Source organism: Hippoglossus hippoglossus, chromosome 22, assembly GCF_009819705.1.
Source record: "Hippoglossus hippoglossus isolate fHipHip1 chromosome 22, fHipHip1.pri, whole genome shotgun sequence".
Classification (NCBI taxonomy): domain Eukaryota; kingdom Metazoa; phylum Chordata; class Actinopteri; order Pleuronectiformes; family Pleuronectidae; genus Hippoglossus; species Hippoglossus hippoglossus.
Genome location: NC_047172.1, coordinates 22,238,261 through 22,257,235, shown reverse-complemented (window position 1 = coordinate 22,257,235; position 18,975 = coordinate 22,238,261). Strand labels below are relative to the sequence as shown.

At 40.5% G+C, this 18,975-nt stretch overlaps 1 protein-coding gene across 3 annotated transcripts in view; it reads right to left on the bottom strand.

The window, feature by feature from the left end:
- babam2 (BRISC and BRCA1 A complex member 2) overlaps positions 1 to 18,975 on the bottom strand; it is a 79,242-nt gene that overhangs the window by 24,306 nt on the left and 35,961 nt on the right. For all 3 annotated transcript variants that reach the window (XM_034576607.1, XM_034576608.1, XM_034576609.1), the window contains exon 7: positions 2,359 to 2,468. In XM_034576607.1, the coding sequence (XP_034432498.1) occupies positions 2,359 to 2,468 (110 nt within the window). The remainder of the gene's footprint in view (positions 1 to 2,358; positions 2,469 to 18,975) is intronic.

Below are 18,975 nucleotides of genomic sequence, written 5' to 3'. Positions count from 1 at the left end.
GCATGTAGCGGAGTACATTCACACACGGCCTTGATATGCATATGTGCAAATATCTCCAGACAAAGAGGCAACATTAAGCAGGAGAACAAGGGTGGTAAATGAGAGTTTGGCTCAACACAGCGCGGTTAAGCCTCTGCATTTCCAGATCATTCTTAGAGGGTTTAGATGAGAGCGGTTTGTTTTAAGGCCTCTCCTCCTTTATCTAACCCCCCGTCGCTCCACCGGCAACCACCCCTCTCAATCCCATGCGCCATAGCTTCGCCACTTTTTGCTCTCCACTATAGCGCCTTCAGCCCCCTTCTGTCTGTTCTCCTCACGCAACTAGTAGTGGAGGAGAGCCTCTAACGCCACTGCAACAGCTTCATTCGGGCCTGTAGCCTCTCTGAGGTCAGTCTCCCTCACATACACACAGCTTCATCATGGAAGAGGCAGATATGCAATGAACGCACATATCCACACCCTGAAGCATTCCGCAGTTTCTCTGCTGAGCGGTGTCCGTCAAAACATGGTGGTGTCCATCAGAACAGCACATAACACACTGACAATTAAAATGACCACAAATGTATGGCATTTGCAGAGCATGTGCAAATATAATTATTAAACTAAAGCTGAAATCTTGTATATTTGTGTTAGTTGCTTAATAGTAAAAACATAATAAAACATCCTGGAGGTTGTGCTACAAAAAGGTTAGCAGAACTGTGTCTCTCATGTTATTGCTTTCATGTGCTCTTACACATGCACAGCCCGGATAAAACGAGGATATTGCAGGACAAGCAGCAAGTAGGTGACCTTTTTTCTGTGGGGCACATGCTTAGGGTATTTTGTCATGCTTCCTGCATGGGAATATGGTCCTGTTGTGGTTCATTACAACCTATCGCAGTAGAGTAGTGCATGCATGTATCTACTTTAGCAACGGTGTAGGAGAGTGAGAGACAATTGCAAAGATGTATAAGGAGAGATGATGTGCAAACGTGGACTGCAAATGACAGACAATAGACGATACAAGGAAGAATCTGATTATTGTAAAAAAAAAAAAAAAAATTGGGAGAGCTAGACAAAATAAAGGAGACAAGGAGGAGCATGGAAGATGAAGATGAAAAAAGAACATGGTGAGACAGGGGGACGAGAGAGAGAGAGAAAGAGTGGTGGTGGTGGTTGGGGGGAGCAGAGGTCTCTTAACCTGGTGCGACGGTGCGTGTGCTTGTAAATAAACATCAGCCTGAGATTATTCCGAGCACGAAAGCCCAGACTGTGGGGCCCTGAGGTCAGAGTGGGCCCATACCTGTCTCTCTCTCTCTCTCTCTCTCTCTCTCTCTCTCTCTCTCTCTCTCTCTCTCTCTCTCTCTCTCTCACACACATCTACATCCACACCTACAAAAGACTGTGTCGAGAGCAAAGCCTATTCAAATACAAGTGCGTGCACACAAGCCCATGAAAACAGACATACATTTGTGTTATAAAAACCCACAAGCATGCATGCAACCAAACACACGCACAGAAAAACACACACACCCAAATGCAAACTGACAAATGCACACCAACACATACACACAAACACTAAATCTAGCCAGACAAAAAATGGATTTGATCAAAGAGAATACACACACTGGTGAAGTACCCACTCACACAGTGCCCACAGACTCACAGAAAACATTCCACCCAGGCCTGTATGCGCACACACACACACACATACATACACACACACACACACACACACTCTCTGTACTGTTAACACCCCAGATGTCTGCAGACATCCAGTCATCCCTGGCTCAGACGCTGTGTGTCATCCATCTCATTTTTTTTTGTTCTTCCCTTATTGTTTTTGAGGAACTGACTGATAAATCCAGACACTGGGATATGGGATTATTCACAATGACATAATATGTCGCCAGATTCACAGCACACTCACGCTAATCCGTCAACTACATCTTGCACCCTCGAAATCAGAAGGAGTGCCGAGTGGGCCTACATTACCTTTGGCTGACCTTCCCTGCTCCTCCCTGTGAGTCTCAGGGTATTCAGGCTTTATTAGTGAGGAACCGCAACAAACTTTTTCTTCTCTTTATAGAATTTGCATGTGATGATACAACCCCCAAATGTAATTACAAGATTTGTACAAAGGAGAGTGGTAAGACTGACTTTCTCTGGTGACACAACGAGGAGATGCTGTGATGACCATGAAGTCAACCTTTTGTGAGACCGGTATGAAATAAAGTTTGTTTAGATCCAATTGGTTACTATATCATCAGCTTTCTGTTCATCAAGGAGCAAAATATGACTCCTTGTCCTGAACACAACATACATTTTACTGAATGGACTGATAAATGGAAAACACACTGATTTATGTGATGTACTCACTGTTCAATGCTGGGGGAAAGGTAGAGTTTAGGAAAAACTTGAGTGGCCTCAGCATCCTCAAAGCTCACTGAGAGAAGAGCCACATCCTCTCCAGGGTCCAGAGCTGTGTCCTGAGAAAGACAAAAGAAATGCTGAGTATTAAATTCAGCAAAAAACACACAAACATACGAACAAAATACCATTGGGATTTATGGATCATTTATGGTTACTCGTGCAAGTAACCACAAACTGCTAATATTCACCAGTTCTCTTCTGTAAAAAGAGGAGAGGAGTACTACTGGCTGCAATAACTACAATAACTATGTTGTCCACAAGACCATCCGGGTGCCAGGACCTGTCTTCTGTGATTTTCATTCTCAGCAATGACTTGCTTTTGTGACATATCATCACGCTTATCTTTTGCTCAGTTCAAATATTTTAGTTCGAGCGGGTGAAGGGAATAATTCAAATGTTGCATCTTTGCATTGACTTTGTACATAATCTCATCGTGCAAATAATTTGCTCCGAGTTTGGTCTGAATGCACCAGTAGAGCAACATACATATCAAATAGGTGTCATTTCCTGAATTATAACTTAAGTAATCTAGAAATTGTAAGAGGCTAAACTGTAAGAGAGCCGCAAAGGTTGTCGATGCATTGGTGGATTCAGATTTGGTGGAAAATGAACTCTGGGCATGATGCACTTCTATGTGTTCACAACAAGTGTGCAAGTCCCAAAAATATTGAAAGAGATGAAGAGGAGAAGAGGAAAGACACCAGAAGAAACATCTGTTTTGTTTCATGCCACATTAGCTTCAACAGCTGCACCATGAGGCTGAGCTGATGACTGCGAGCACCAATCAAATCATGTGTGAGATGGATGCAGAGGCCACCCGGAGCTGCTCGCTACAAAGCCTGTCTGTCTCTCCAAGGTTCTAATTTCTCATTCTGTGATATTTTTCCTAGAGCATGGCCACTTCCGAGACACTGTCATTAGTGTGATTCCACATCAACAACCATTCCGGGCTCTCTCTGCCGACAGAAGCTCGGCGGCGTTAATCAAATGTCTTACAGATGGTTTGAACTCATCCATTTGTTATAATCGCTGCCCACCGTGGTGAGAGGAAATCTAACCACCATACATGATGGACAGAGGCACAGTGAAACCAGTTTGCAGCAACGCCGCCTCAAACATGTGATCAGGCCTATTAACTGATTACACACGCTTTGGTCTGTTAATCACGGAACCAAAGTGACCATTGGATTAAAAAAAACACGGCTGAGTGGGCGGAAAATGAAATTCCTTCACTGACCACGTCTTCTTCAAGTGAAGCTGAATTAATTTTCTCTGCATGTAATCTAATGATTTTGAACACAGTGTTTAATTAAAGATGACAAACTATAAATAAATAATAAATCAAAAAAAAAAAAAAGGTGCATGAATGATAAAATTCAGGGGTAAGGGCAGCAGTTCTGTCTTTAGTATTTAACATAGAAAGCAAATATGAGGATCATTGTTAAGAAGTTCTTCAGTCTTAAATACATTAGTAATCTAACATCAGCAGTAACAACAATGGCTGCTGCTCTGCTGACTGTCATGCAGTTTGCCTTGTCACTACAAATACATTAGGGGGTGAATACATAAGGAGTCGATGGGAGGCGGTGAAAAACAGCAGGCTGTGTGGCATTCAAAAGTGTTGCATGATGGAATCAGCTCACATCAATATAGTGTGCATTTGTAAACAAGAACTGCTCTGTGTCTCACAGCAGCGCCTGCAGCTTCTGCCGCTGACGATATGGGACGGACATGAACAGGCATGGCGATGTGGGGCAGGAGATGGCTTTTCTTTTTTGGTGAAAAGATTGCTTTGCTCCAGTTTGTAGCTGTCAAGTTCCGTTTCCGTCTTTAAAGGTGATTTAATGGATGCTTCCTTTGGACTGGGGCAGAGTAAACAAATGAATGAAAACCAACAGGAAGGTGAGAGGGCCAGGAGAGGAAGATGGGTCAGCTCCGTATGGGCTGCAAAAGAACATGCCGCAATTCGGTCAGACCAAGGGTGCTGTTGCAGGAACAGCCTTTTTTGCCGAATGATTCAGACTCATCTTGTCCTAAGAGACAGCAAAGAGCTGTCACAAGTCACGTTGCATCAGTGAAACAAACAAGCTCACAATAACTAAAGGCAGAACCTTTAACTTTTAGCTGTTGCCATCGTAAATTAAAGGTGCTGTGCAAGGAAGCTGAAGATGTGCAGATGAAAATAGATATTTTGGGTTTTCAAAAACACAAACTTAAAATTCAGTCTTTGAATAAACAGGGTAAAAACTTTTTTATAGTGAGTTTTGATAATGTTGCTTATTAGACAACAGTCTGAGAGATAAACACAGATTGTGGAATCTTCACACAAATGGCTGCAATGCTGTTTGCCTGCGTCACCAACCTATTAACTGTGATCGACCTGTTAAGGTTGGATCTGAGAAGATCATGAGGCATTTCAGTTGAGAGTTTATTTGTGAACACATCTGAACTCTCTCACAAATGCTTTAAGTTGCTGCTAAATCAAAGTGACTGCTGCTGCCCTTGTTGTACATTAAACAACAATTAACAGTGTCAGAGTGTAACAATGTTGATGTAGATCTGTTTGGACAATACGTTTTTTCAGGCAACAGGATCTCATGATCTGATGTCATCAAGGTGAAAAACATGGTTTAGATTAAAATCTATTTAGACTAAATCTATTATTAGCTTGTTGCCTGAGAGATTCCATTTGTAAAATTTTTAAGTGTCACTATTGAAGATTTGAATTTCCCACTGATCTTGGGAAGCTGTGCTTTGTTTCTTGCTGTGCCTAATTTTCTCCCAAGACAAAATATGAAAATGTTTGAAACTGATGTGTATACTGTGTATTCAAATGTACTGCATTAAAGAAAAGGCCATGTGTTCGATGGCAATGATATATAACTGGATTTATTAAGCAGATAAATAAACTGGGTTTATAAGGTCAATTGTAACCTCAGCACTGCCCAGATGCTGTAACGGATAATGCAACTGTGTGACATATATCACTGATTTATAATGAATTAAAGATCGTTTGTTGCTGTCAAATATTCAGGTTTAGGAAACTTCCCAAAATAAAGGCATTTTTGAGCAATTTTCACCCTTATGACCACTAAAGCTCTTTGGACTGTTGTTTCAAGTGCTAAAACCTACAATCCATAGAGGCACAATGGAAAATATAAGAGGAAATATATATATGATATATAGATATATGTACTTTATTTATTTATACAAAACATAGGAGATACAAAATACAAACAATATAAAGGAATACAAAATATTAAATATGTTTTTTAAATCGTGTGACAAAGATGTCTGTGTGTTAATCATTTAAATTCCATGGTACAAAGTTTTCAAAGCTTCTTAAGTGGAACTTGAAAAGCAAAATTAAAGTGTAGAAGGACAATACACATGATTTTCTTGATGGCTGGTTATGATTATGGAATATACAGAATACCGAAGAGTATTCAGTTGCAGTGTGGTTGTTATTTCCAGGCATTTCAAATCTTTTCTTCCTCCCAAACTTTGCAAATCTACACAGGAAGCTTGTGAAAATGTATCCTAAAGAGAACAAAAGTTGACCTTTTAACCTGCCTGCCTTGAAACCATTACTTAAATTGAAACAGAGGAGCTTTCTCCCAAACTAAATGCCCCAAATGGCCATTATTTGTTTCTGTGCACACATACACACATCCTTCAGCCCTTTTAACCAAATACCCTTGAGGGCAACTGCTGCTTGCTTATGTAAACAGTTAGTAGAGAATTAACATTTAAAAAAAAGCCTCTGCTCCACAGGCTATAGTTAGGAGCTTAATGAAGAGACTTCTTCATTGGTAAGTAATGAGCACGGAAATGGCCTGGGTCAGACCACTCCAAGTAAAGGAGGGCGTCCTGCAGGGGTGGTAGTTGGACGTTGAGGCAGTATTTACTACATGCCCAGAGAGAAAGTGACTCAACTGCTTAAGGACTGGATTCAAGAGGAGTGTGCATGCCTGCGTGTGTTCGGCCATCAAGGTTAGTGAGTGCCTCAGAGTCAATCCCTTTCACGTGGCCGCCACCCCACGTCTTCCATCCTCCTTTCTCTTTCAGACGTATGTGTGTGTGATCACACACATACACACAAACGCATAGACTCTATCCCTTGTGTCCGTTCTAGTGTCTCCTGATGCCCCGGCCTCTGGCATCTCCTCTGTGTTGCATGTGACAGGTTGGAGATGTGACAGCTGTCCTTATGCCAGACCAAGTCTGGCCAAAGTCACAACACACACAAACACACTCATCTGCAAACGCTATACAGGGGCTCGACTGCAGGGCTAGTACGGAGGAGGTAAGGGCACTTTGTCCGCCTTCTTCGCCCAACTTTAAATGTCATGCCCAACGTAATGGGGCGGCTTGACTGACAGCAGGGTTGTTGCGCAAGGACATGTCCAGCTTTGAGGCGAGCAGCGTTGAGTGCCCCTGTGCACATGCCGGACACAGCCCCTGAAAAACAACTGATTGGGAAGCATTGTGGCTTCCAAAAGAAAATGTTGAAAACTAGAAAATATCTCAGAAATCCGGGAAGGATCATTTGAGCAACACTAGTGCCCAAGTGCAGTCTTGAAAGGGTTTATTTACCTGGAGAGATCCTTCAGTAAAAATACCATACCAAAATACCAAAAATAGTTTTTTTGCAGCATCAACCAATTTCAGAGCCACTGGGCTCTTCTGCAGTTCCAAGTGAACATGTGGCATCAAACTAGCAGCAGCAGCTTAGAATGGAAGAGGTAGGCATGCCAATGTGCGCCATTTGGAGGTAACAAATGTAATGGTGTCCAAAAATGGTCTCACCCCTGGGTAATGCACTCTGAACATCACTGCATGTCATCTGGGCTGTAAGATGCCTTCCCTGTTACAAGCAGTGCACGTTGCTTATGTACACTCTTTGATGCTCTTTGTCAAAACCTGGGTTTTATTGAATTCATTCAAATATTTTTGTCTTTGATTGAGGTTAGATAAGGATACGTTTATTTATATGCACAATTGAGGACTGGATACCAAACTGAATATGGGCAGCAGACACCATCCAATACACTAACCTGACTGGGCAAATGAAGACCTTCAACTCATGAGGCTCACTTGTCTGCTGGCTGAGAGTCAGTTTATGACTACTATATATTCACTACAACTAGATTGAATAATGATGACTTAATTGTCCCTACATATTTATAAAGAAAAGCTTAATTCACCCATGTAAATAAAGGTGCAATAATTCAGGTTTCAGAGGAAGAATATTTTACTCTCTGGTGAAATACTATAATCATATTATGGTTCATATGGTGTTTCAAGGTTAATTAGATAAATCTGGGTAATTCAGCATGTATACTCTTTGTAACTATTCAGGTGTACATAGAAGGTCAATATTTAAATAATGGATCCAAAGTGAATGATTGAAAACACTGAAAGAGCGTTGGCAGAGGAAGTGCTGGTAGTCTCCATTGAGACTCAGCAAAACAGATATACTTCGATGTAATCTTAAATAATGTTTTGAAAATCAACATATTAGAGCACAAAAATGTGTCTGTGTTCATTGTCAAGAGCCTTGAACTCAGCGGGAACAAAAGCAGTGACTACTACAGTGAATTAAATTATACTTTGAGTCATTCCCCAGAATATAGAATATGTCTGACATAAAAAGTTATCTGTTTGTGTCAGCCTTTCCATTGAGACTTTGACAGAGACTCACGCCATCTCACCCTAAGGACGAGAAGCATGGGGTCAAGGTGGCAGCTGCCAAAATGTCTCATTGCATGAAGTGAAATGTTCAGATTGAGAAAGAGAGTTGAGGATATTGCTCCTAATGAAGTGGTGGGGCTGCTGCTTGTGGGGAGGGGGTGAGTGGAGTCGTGGTGGGCTCCAGGGGCCATGATGATCCTGCTCCCTCCACCTCAAAATGCAGACCATGCAAGCAAGACCAGGTCAGCACAACCCAGTTGGCACGCATGTCCAAGAGGACCTAATGTCCTTATTTGAAATAGCTGCCCTCACTCATGTCCGCCCCACTCTCTGTCGAACTCTCCTCTAAATCAACCTCTCAGCTCGTGCTGTAACTCGGGCTGACGTAAGACAAGCATGGTGGATGATTAACCAGGCAACTTTGTGCCACCACATACTTGTGCCTTGTGCCAGGAGTTGATTCTGTCAAGAGGACAATTGGAGAGAGATTATGCAGCACTCACGCTCCACCTGGAACCATGTTGGTAGAACGAGATCCAAACACATATAAACACAGACCTGTTGCCACAGTCCAAAGGCTTTGTGCACTGGGTGTGTTTGCAAACTGAATAAGAACATGCTTATCCCTGCGCCTCTCTCTGTTGAGCACACAGAGCTTCAAGAATGATGGGTGTGGAGAAAAAATTATAATCTATCAAATTGCCCTGAGTTGATGGGTTAGTTACAGCAAACTGTAACTGCTGTGTGTAATGAAAAACAAGTTATAAAAATAAACTGAGCTCAGCAGATTAAGTCTCTGGACTAAGGGGTGTTGAGAGGGGTGCCACTGTCAGTTGATTGCTATATACGCAGAACTAGAACAGCTCTCAGAAGAGTGCATACCTCCACCAAAGCCCAACAATCCCCTTTAATTCAATTAAGCTGACATTAATGGTACACATTAGTAATATATATCAGTCCACTAAATATGCCATCAACATCCAAATATATATCAGGACATGGTCACATACACAAAAACGAGGCAAATGTAGTGGGTCAAAGTCGGTGGAGTTCACCGATGTTGAACTCCACGTGAGGCCAGGTTGCGATTAGCTTTGCCACAGGTCAACCCCAAAAAGTTATGTGTTCTTCCCTGAGCCATTACGCAACCTTTCACCAAGTTTCTTGTAAAAAAACGTCACGTATTGTTTGAGGAATGCTCCTGACTAATAGAAAAAAAAAAAACCTGAGAAAAACATAACCCCCTTGGTGGAGGTAAAAATGTTGACTTATTCCCTCTTCAGTTCATGCAAGTAGGGTAAAAAATATGGTTAAAAAATAATTTTTACCATATTAAAAAATTTGAGTATTTACTTTTCAATTTTAACATGGTGAAAATAATTCACCATTCAATAAACATAATTGTAGAAGGGGTCAAATGGTAGCTTCAAAATAAAAAAACATCAACTTTAATGTTCCACTACTGAGGGCACTTTCAGTTATGTGGGCAGGTTTTTTTCAGTTCTGGTGGTGACTTCTCAGAAATCACTATATCACTCTATCAATAATAGAAGCTGTAACAACTGCAAAACAAGTCACAAGTGCACTGGGTTGCCAAAGGATTAACCACCGGTGTCTCCACCCCAAACACTCACCCGCTTAGGATGCTTTGCTTGGAAACGAAAGTGAATGAGACACCTATTGCCATGGATGAAATATGACAAGCTGGGCCAGAGCACAGTCAATACAAATCACACCAGTCACAAGTGGGAAGATCCAAAATATTATGCAGAGGTCATAATAACAATTACTCTGTACGTTTGGAGGGAACCAAACACGGCCCTGACGTCTCTCCTCGTATATTCTCCTTTCTTAGGAGCTTGGCAAAGAAGCAGAATCTTTACGTTCTTTGTGACAATAACTGGCAGATGACCAATAGATGGGCCTCTGACACGCTTGATCCTGTTTTGAGCCAACACGCGAGTCATATGTGTGAATGTGGCCAAGTGTGAGTGATAGTGTGTCATCGATAGCATGTCACTGCAATGATCTGGCTTTCAGTGTCCTCTCTGTGTGAATCTTAAGTGTGTGATGCTACGGCTTGAAGCCACAAGGGTGACTCAAGCATGTTTGGGTATGGATAACTGCATGTCTGCGTGTTTCAAGAAATGAATGAATGCATGTAGTATGTTCATACTGATGACACAGTGCACAGTGATCTACAAGTCAAATGCCATTGGATGCTTTGACTGGTGACAGTATGTGCAACATTCCTAAATCTCAAAAGGAGATGTTTTATTGCACTGTAAAACCAGAATCTTTTTTCTCTCTCATCTCATCACCCAATGCAAACTGAGTGCAAAAGCTGAAAGGCAAGACTTAACGCACTGGTTATTGTGGCATTTGCTGGGGGTGATAATTGTAATTGCGTTAACATTGCTTCACTGATGGTGGTGCAGTTTACTCCCACTGCAGTGTTAATGACACTATTCCCGTTATTTGGACCACTGTTGCCCCTTACAACTTTTTGGGGACAAATTATTTATTTATTAGACAAATCATCAAATCAGGTTGTTTCTGGAGTAGTTAGCAAATGTATTTATTGCAGGGCTTCTATATTTGACACAATGTATATTTCAACAATTCACCAAGATTGAAAATGTAGATTAGTATTGCCTGCTGACAAGAGTGGTCTCTCCTCATCTTTACTGCTCGTGTTAATATACTGTCATCTTAAACTTGAAAATATCCCACATATCGTCATTGTCGTTCACCCTAGAAGGCATAGTATGTGGCATAGTATCTTATAGTATTGCAGACATACATTTAGTTACAATAATGAATGGATGCTTGATTTGTACCACATCAATTTAGGAGGAGAAATACATTTTCTTTTCAGATTCTGATGCTTAGTTATGATACCTTCATATGTGCTTTTGTATGTTGCTTTGCAGAAATAGAGGAAAAAGGTGAAGGTGGACTTGGGCACATTCCTCTTCACAGTGGGAATTTGAAGTCATTGGTAAGCCAAGGGTAAAGCAAAGGCCAGGACTAACAAATGAGTACAGACAGGCAACATATAGGGACGCAATTTCACCCTGAGGCCACCTATGTGTTAATAAAAAGCCTACAGGAGGCAGAATAAGGCATGCAGAAGGACAAGGAATTGAGAGATAAATGAAAGCTGAAAAACATCGAGGTTGAAGTGAGAGAAAAAAAACAAAGGATTAGGAAGAAGGACATTTGGATGTGTTACAGAAAAACAACATATAACTTGATATAGAGCGAGGGCGGAAAGTAGGCCAGATGGAAGTAATTCCATGGAGGCGTGGAGAAGTGTGGGGGGACGGAGGAAGGGGGAAGAGGTGGTGGTGGGGTTTCTCTTGAGACTCTAATGCTGGAAACCTCTGATGCTCAGCTGGGGGTACAAGCAGGTGGGTGGGAAATCTTCGTTTGGAGATTCAGTGTGGGTGGTTATGACGGGGTGGGGGTTTGTATGATTGTGGATCGCATGTTCGCCTAAGGAGACAGGAGGCGGGCATGACCTTTGGTAGCACGGAGTCATATTAGGGTCACTGGATCTGAACTCCTTGCTCTCTAACCACACCTCCCCTGGCTCCTCTCTTTAACACCCTTTCCTAACAGAGAATGCTGAGGTGTTGTCCTTCACCTCCGTAGGTAATATTTTTGCCATTTACTTCCTCACTTCAAAAGGAGGTGACGGAAACTTATATGTTAGATGTCTTTTGAAAGGCACGGTACATTGCATCAGTTCCTAATATAGGAGATGAGCGCTTTATCTATTTATGTATATACACATGGGGATGTAAGGAACATCCATAACATGTGGTGGGCTTTTTCAACAGGCAGATATGAAAGTGATTGTACATAAAAAAAAACGTCTGAATTAAAGGGTAAGGAATGCTGTACATTTTCTGCTTACATGCATGAGACACGGAGAAAACAAATATGACATTTTTTTTACTGAAAGCTTAACAGTAGAAGATTAATAAACATAATCAATTAAAAGTAAAAGGCCAGAAGCATCATCATTATCAAGATGAGACGTACTGAGTAAATATGTTCCATAATTGCATGTCATGAGGCAAGAGATGACTAAGTTACAGTGTGGAATATGTTGTTTATCCTGTGCAAACAATTATCAATTCACCAGCGTCAGAGGCATTCTGTGAAATTAGTCACCACATATGCTCCCACACCTCGGTATCATATGATTGGACCAAGACTTAATAGGCCAAATGTGTGTCATCATCAATAGGATGTGAGGGCGCTGAGGTTTTTCTGATGTATTCTTACCTCTGATGAGGACTACTAGCTTAGTAAGGCAGTGCTACAAAGAAAAATTTAAATGGGAAAGAGGAAAAAAGTAGAGAACATACGAGCTGAAAGCAATGTCAAAGATATAATACAACTCAATTCAGTTTAAAAAAAAACATAATTTAAATAAAAGGTCAAGCAGCTCACATTTTCTCTTGTTGCTAACCACCTCATCATGTGGCAAGGCGGTGGTGCCACTAGTCATGTGTCACAACATGGAATGATGGAGAATGCCTGACTCCTCCAGCTCGAGGCACGACCTTTCCAACAGCCTGTCTGTCAAGGCAGCACCAGGGTTGGGTCAGTGGGTGGAAGTGCACTGATGGAGGTGAGGGCGTGAAACAAATAAAGCAACTGTCACCTGTATCCTAACAAAACCAAGCCCTCTGACCTTGCCACATTTACTCTATATTACTTTATCATCTGGATCTCTTGCCTACAGAAGCAGATTGCAAGGTCAAAGGTCATCTGTGATAAAGTTGGACTTTCAAAAGAGGAAGCTTTGACATGATGGCCATTCTGACCTCTATAGAAATAGAGGCATATGACCAATAAACAATACTTGAATATGTCTCTTTTCCAACCATGTGTCTGTTTAATAATAAACACATTGCTATGTATATTTATTTGCAAGCAGTATTTTACTTCCCAAGCAATATACTGTATATATATTTGAGAAAATATATATTATATATCAATAGGCTCCTTGACCTTACAGCGAGCATAAACAACACCATGGCCTTGGCAACACCTTGGTACACCAAAATGGAATGCAGCCATTTCTGCATCAGGGAGTATTGAAAAGCTTTTGTTTCTGTACCTACAATCTGAATAATAAATAAGCAGCAGAGTAGGAGGTATATATGTAGGCAGTTAGTGCAGTGATAAATGGCAGTAATAAAGTTGCATGTAATAATATTCTAATATTCTACTTGTGGATTGCTACTGTTAGCCTGCTAGAAAAGCTAGCTACGGCAGCTTATGCTAGTGACCCTGCCACATTATTTCATGTCGTGCCCGATTTTCCTGCTGAAGCTTCCTGCCCTGACCTGACCTGACAAGTGCAACAAAACAGGAGAATGAGGAAGATGTGCATCAAGCACAGCAGCATATGCCCACACAGTCTTCACACTCCTTGGTGATGTTACTGATGTGCTGCTATGTATGTTTATTAGTCTTCTGTCCTTTTTGTTTTGTGTTTTCGTGTGATACGTTTGTATTATTCTGACTTGACTGAATACAGCAATGGCAACAATTGCTTAACACTGTTCATGGTTTTCAACAAATTAAAAAAAAAACTCTTGGTTGGTTTGTCTTTCTATATTACCAGTGCCACCGTTCTCAGAGACTGAAGACAAGTTGAGCCAGCACAGGGGCGCTACTAGAGTTTAACAGAGGAGGGTTATGTCATAAGTTCAAATATTTGCATTTAGCTCCCTGGGTTTTTCAGGGAGTAGGCATCACTTACCACAAATTGATATTTACAAGATCAGGGATGAAATACTTTCTGGTTTCCCACAGGCTTTCTATTTATAGTGGATCCACCAGCCTACATGCCCTGTCATACCTATTCCAGGCAATATAGTGCAGTCATAGTGTGCTGTAATATATAATGACCTCATTAGTTTTGTGAGTAATTAGTACAGTGTGGCTTACTGCATGCTATTACAGAATCGCAACAGATGAGCAGGGCTGAAACAGCTCATTATTCAGACCTCTATTTGAAACTAGGCACAATCCATTTTTCAGTACAACCAGGAAATTTCCAGCAAAGAGGAATTTCTAGAGAACTAGATCTTCTCTCATAATATTTTCTTGGGCCCACTCCCAGGGTCCTCCCTACACACCAAACTCTCAGCAGTGCTCAAACTACAGACGACTGTGTTAAATTACAGTAACTGGACCCAGTGAAATGCAAGGCTCATATTATATAAATGTTTTGAAACAACTAAGGGCTTCTTGCCCTTTCTTTGAATATAATAACCTACTGCTTTGGTTATGTTTGGTCAACATGGATCACAAATTAACAAAATTATGTCATTCTTCATGGAGCACTGTGCTTCCTGCAAGGCACCTTCTAGCTTTTTCATGACCTACTCACTCAGGAGCATCTGCCCAGATTAATTGGCTAATTCTAAGGTCAGTTAATTTTAATTGTAAGCAAAAATGTTCTTTATATGACATGATGCATAACAGCAGTTACTTATTTTCTACCAGAGAGCTACTGTGGAAAAGGCTGGGCCAAGACGAGGAAAACACAATCTGAGGGCATTGAATTTCACGTAATGATGACAGTTTTGCATGCAGTTTGGAAAATCACTCTCTCTTGCACATCATTAATGTCAGTTAGAGAATGGATGAGTTTTTGGGTGTTGCCATTAGGTGGGGGCTCTGGTAACTCTATAAAGGAGTAATAAATACATGTTGAGAGTTTTAAACTCCGCAGAAAAAAATGTTGATAAACACCAAGCCAATAATCTGTATTCTTTACACGGCAAGGGCGTGTCTGCTGAAAGCTCTGAAATCATGGCCAGGTGGCAGTGCCATCGCTAATTTCACACCAACCTGGGGAGGAGTTCCTCAGTTCATATTTGCCACTCAACAAAAACATGAAATGATAAGCACACAAGGCAACTTACACTCATTGGTGGCATGACTGCTAATAATTACACCCCATTTTAGTTGTCTGTTGTTCACACTGGCAGTGTGTCCGCTACTAGAGGCGGAGCTGCTGGCACTGGAACTGCATTTCCTTGAATACAAGTCAGATTATGTACTAAACTAAATGTCAGGACACTACAGCATGAAGACTTACATCTTCCGGTCTTCCGATAACAATCAAAGCCCTGTTAGAACAAATGAATAGATTCAGGAAGTAAATACAACAGAGTGCTTTGGGAAGTGTTGGAAATACGTTTGTGACATAGACAGATAAACATTGTGTTTCACAGCAGAATAAACAGAGAAAATTCTCTGCAGAACATATTGTTGCTAAATATTGTGCCCTGAACAGATGCTGTAAATATGAATTGATATTAATGTGAATATTGTGCATTGAATAGATAAAGTTGCATAACTGCCTTTCTTTGTGAATATTGATGCTTGTACATTGAGCCTTTAAAAGAAATTGCAAAAATAATAAATATGACCCTCCTGAGTGGGTTTACATTGTGAATTAAAAAGTGATCATGGGCCTGAAAAGGTTGGTGACCACTGGTTTAGAGGGTTTTTTTCAGCAATTCTTTTTGAATATGTACAATGCATTTAGAAAAAAAAAAATTTTACTCAGACTTTAATATTTGCAGGGGTATGAAAGCCACAAATTTGATAATTGTAAACCTATATTCCAAACTGAAATAAACTATTCATACTATCACCCAAAATATCTTATTTCACTAACTAATGTACTTACTTATTTGGTCATGTTTTCCTGCTGTTGCGGAAGCAGTATATTTGCAGCTGCAATCTGAATAAAATGTTTTTTCACCACAACAGGTGCTTTTTTTTCTGGGAGGCCTCAGAGATCAGTCACATGCACTAATGATTAAAAACATTAAACTGTCTGCATTACCCCTGAACATTCATTGCTTACACGCCAGCGCACAGGTGCCCTTTGATTTTCAGAGCTATAGCCACAGTTTGTCTGTCCTCTGTTCGTGACAGTCTGACACACGAGTGAGATGAAAGCATGTTACTATTAACAAGAGCAGCTTCATCCAGCTTCATCAAGGCTCCGTCCAACTTTTTCTCAGAAGGCTGAGAGCTGTGGGGACCCAGATGTTAAACCACCTGGCAGTACTCACAGCTGTGTTCTCAAGTCGATAGAGAATGAGAGCAAAACTAATCAGATACAAAGTTCTGGACCTACAACTAGAAGGCTCAATTACAGACTACAGTCAATGAAACACAGGTACATGAAGTCCCAGCGTCCTCCTTTCGGATCACATTTTAACAGTGGGTAATTCAAGGTGAACTTGCTAATGCCATGCTTATTTTTATAAAATGAAATAAATGTCAAAGGTTTCTTGTACTTATTAATGATCATCATAATTGATTCTTTAATATCAGCAAAGTTGGTCTCGGCAGTGGTCTCTTCAATATAAGACCTGATCTTGAAGTACTGGTGGTTTATCAGAAATACAAAGATAAGAGAAACTAGTTTATCTGCTCGGTTTAAAGGTTTAAATATTGTCTGGCAACAATTTTCAGTTTGCATTACTACTTACTCTGATGCAGCTGTGAGACAGTGAACAGTTAACTGTGAGGCTATATCAGTGAGATAAAATTAGAAACAATAACCCTGAATTAAATGCTGCATTGTTTCCTGTGGAGACAATGTGCCTATGAAGGCAGTTGGAATCCCATGGAGAAATGGCATCCTCCACAATTAACAATAACAGCTACTCTATGGAGAGATAATTAAAGATAAACATACTGAATGGCTGTATAAGTGAAGACCACAAAGTATCAAAAATAAGGTTTTAGTTAAATTAAAGTTAAAACTTAAATCAAAGAATTCAAGTAGATACAAAGTATCTATTAAAATGACTGTCTCGCTTGAAGATATTTCATTAACCTAAGTCAGAGAGACCCCTGGTATCTTTACCCTGAAATAAACCCAAGCACTGATGTAACGCTTATATATAATAGCCAACAACCCACCAACCCACTGTATCCTTCTCTTTTGCAACTACATCCAGCATCTTGCAACAGAGGAGTTTCAGTTTGCTGCATCAGCAAACTTACAAGAGTTTCCTACATTTTCTATCACATTGGAGTAAAAGCCACCAAGGAGCAAATATTACCCATATTTGGTATCATTTACTCAAGAACATTTCTATACAAACAATATTTCTGTAGTGAAAGGTGTATATCATGTACATATTCCATATTTTGTATGTATTCATATATTTTTACTCTATTACCTTTTTACATTTTTATTCTCTTGTCTACCTCATTCTCTGCTGCTGTAACAAATGCATTTTCCTGGTGTGTGGATCAATAAAGTTTTCTCTTATGTTATCCTGTCTTTAACATTACTGCTAATTAGAAACAAGCTATTTGGAATAGTGATTATCTAATGAAATAATCAGTAATATCAATTTTGTTGTAATTACATCATGTATGCAAATAAAAGAAATGTAATGAGAATGAAAATTTATATTTCAACACTTTGCTTTTCTGCTTTAGAGCCGTTACATCTGACATTTAAATTCATCTTCCTGAGCATACCAAGCCATAATACTTCCACCATTTAAAAAGCCACATAATTGTTTATCTGCGTGGAAGCATTGGCTGGCCTTTTCAGATTTCAGTCATTCACTGCATTAGTGAAGCCCAAACTGGCAATTACTTGACAATGTCTTTTGGGCAACTTGGTTTCCTACTAAATGCCATGTCTCAGTGCTATACAGATACACATCACTCAGCAACAGAACTTTCACAAAGCACCGTGAAAACAAAATGAATGCATCTTATAATGCATTGGTTTACCCTGTATTCATTCCAAACATAGCTGAAGATTGCCTATGTGTTGTAATCTGTACTGTCATGACAAATCCTATGACAGCGCTGGCAGCATACTGTCCCTGGAGAAAGGCATCTTGGCTGCACACCCCATCAAAATAATTCGCAAGGAAGAGGAAACTAACGCCTGTTTAAATCCTCTAAAGATATACTGGTGGCTTGTACTGTGTCAGATTCATCTAAAAGGGGATTCATGTGTCAATAATCGAGGTCATGGTTTTCCCAAAAAGTGTTGAACTGAGGGCAGCTGGACTTGGTTGTAAATACTTGAAGGATAGTCCTTCCAAGTATTTACAATTTTATTTCACCCCTGTGGGGATGTTGTCAAGGCCATCCATCCCTCCACAGAGGAAAAGGTCTACGACACCACACATCCTCCACCTACACTGTGGTCCTTTCATTCTTTCCCAGGAGATTTAACCAACCATTTACCCGTGGCCTTGTGTGACTTCAGCATCTCAAACGATTGTTGGAGCAGTAATAATACAAGTGACACCCCCACAGCTCATTCAGAACTGAAGAAGACCCTTAGAGGAGAGGTTGAATGTCTTTACCATAGACTGCTCCAAACTGATAAGATGTGATCAATATGCTTTAAAGCGGCAGTTCATACACCAATGGGTGGCATCACGCTAGGTTGCCACTTGGTCTTTACCTATCTACAACCATTTAGTTAACAGAATTTAAATACAGACATGATTTCAACATGCCAAACAGGTACGTAGAACAACTAACATTTGCTACAGCTTTATGACATTTCAGGGACGACCACATTTTCATTATAACCGCTTTCAGACATTTGCCTGAAATTTTCCAGACGGCGGACAATTCCTGCAGATCATTTGAGGAACTTTTCCTGCCAGCTCCAGTGAGCCCATGTGAGAATATAGCAGGAACTTTTCTGAAAAATTTGTTTCTAACTTCTAACACACGACAGACACAATGCTGGAAGATTACAAATATCTCAGGATGAAAAAAAGGTTCCATACAAATAAAAGAGCCTGACAAAGATGTCAACTTGAAAAA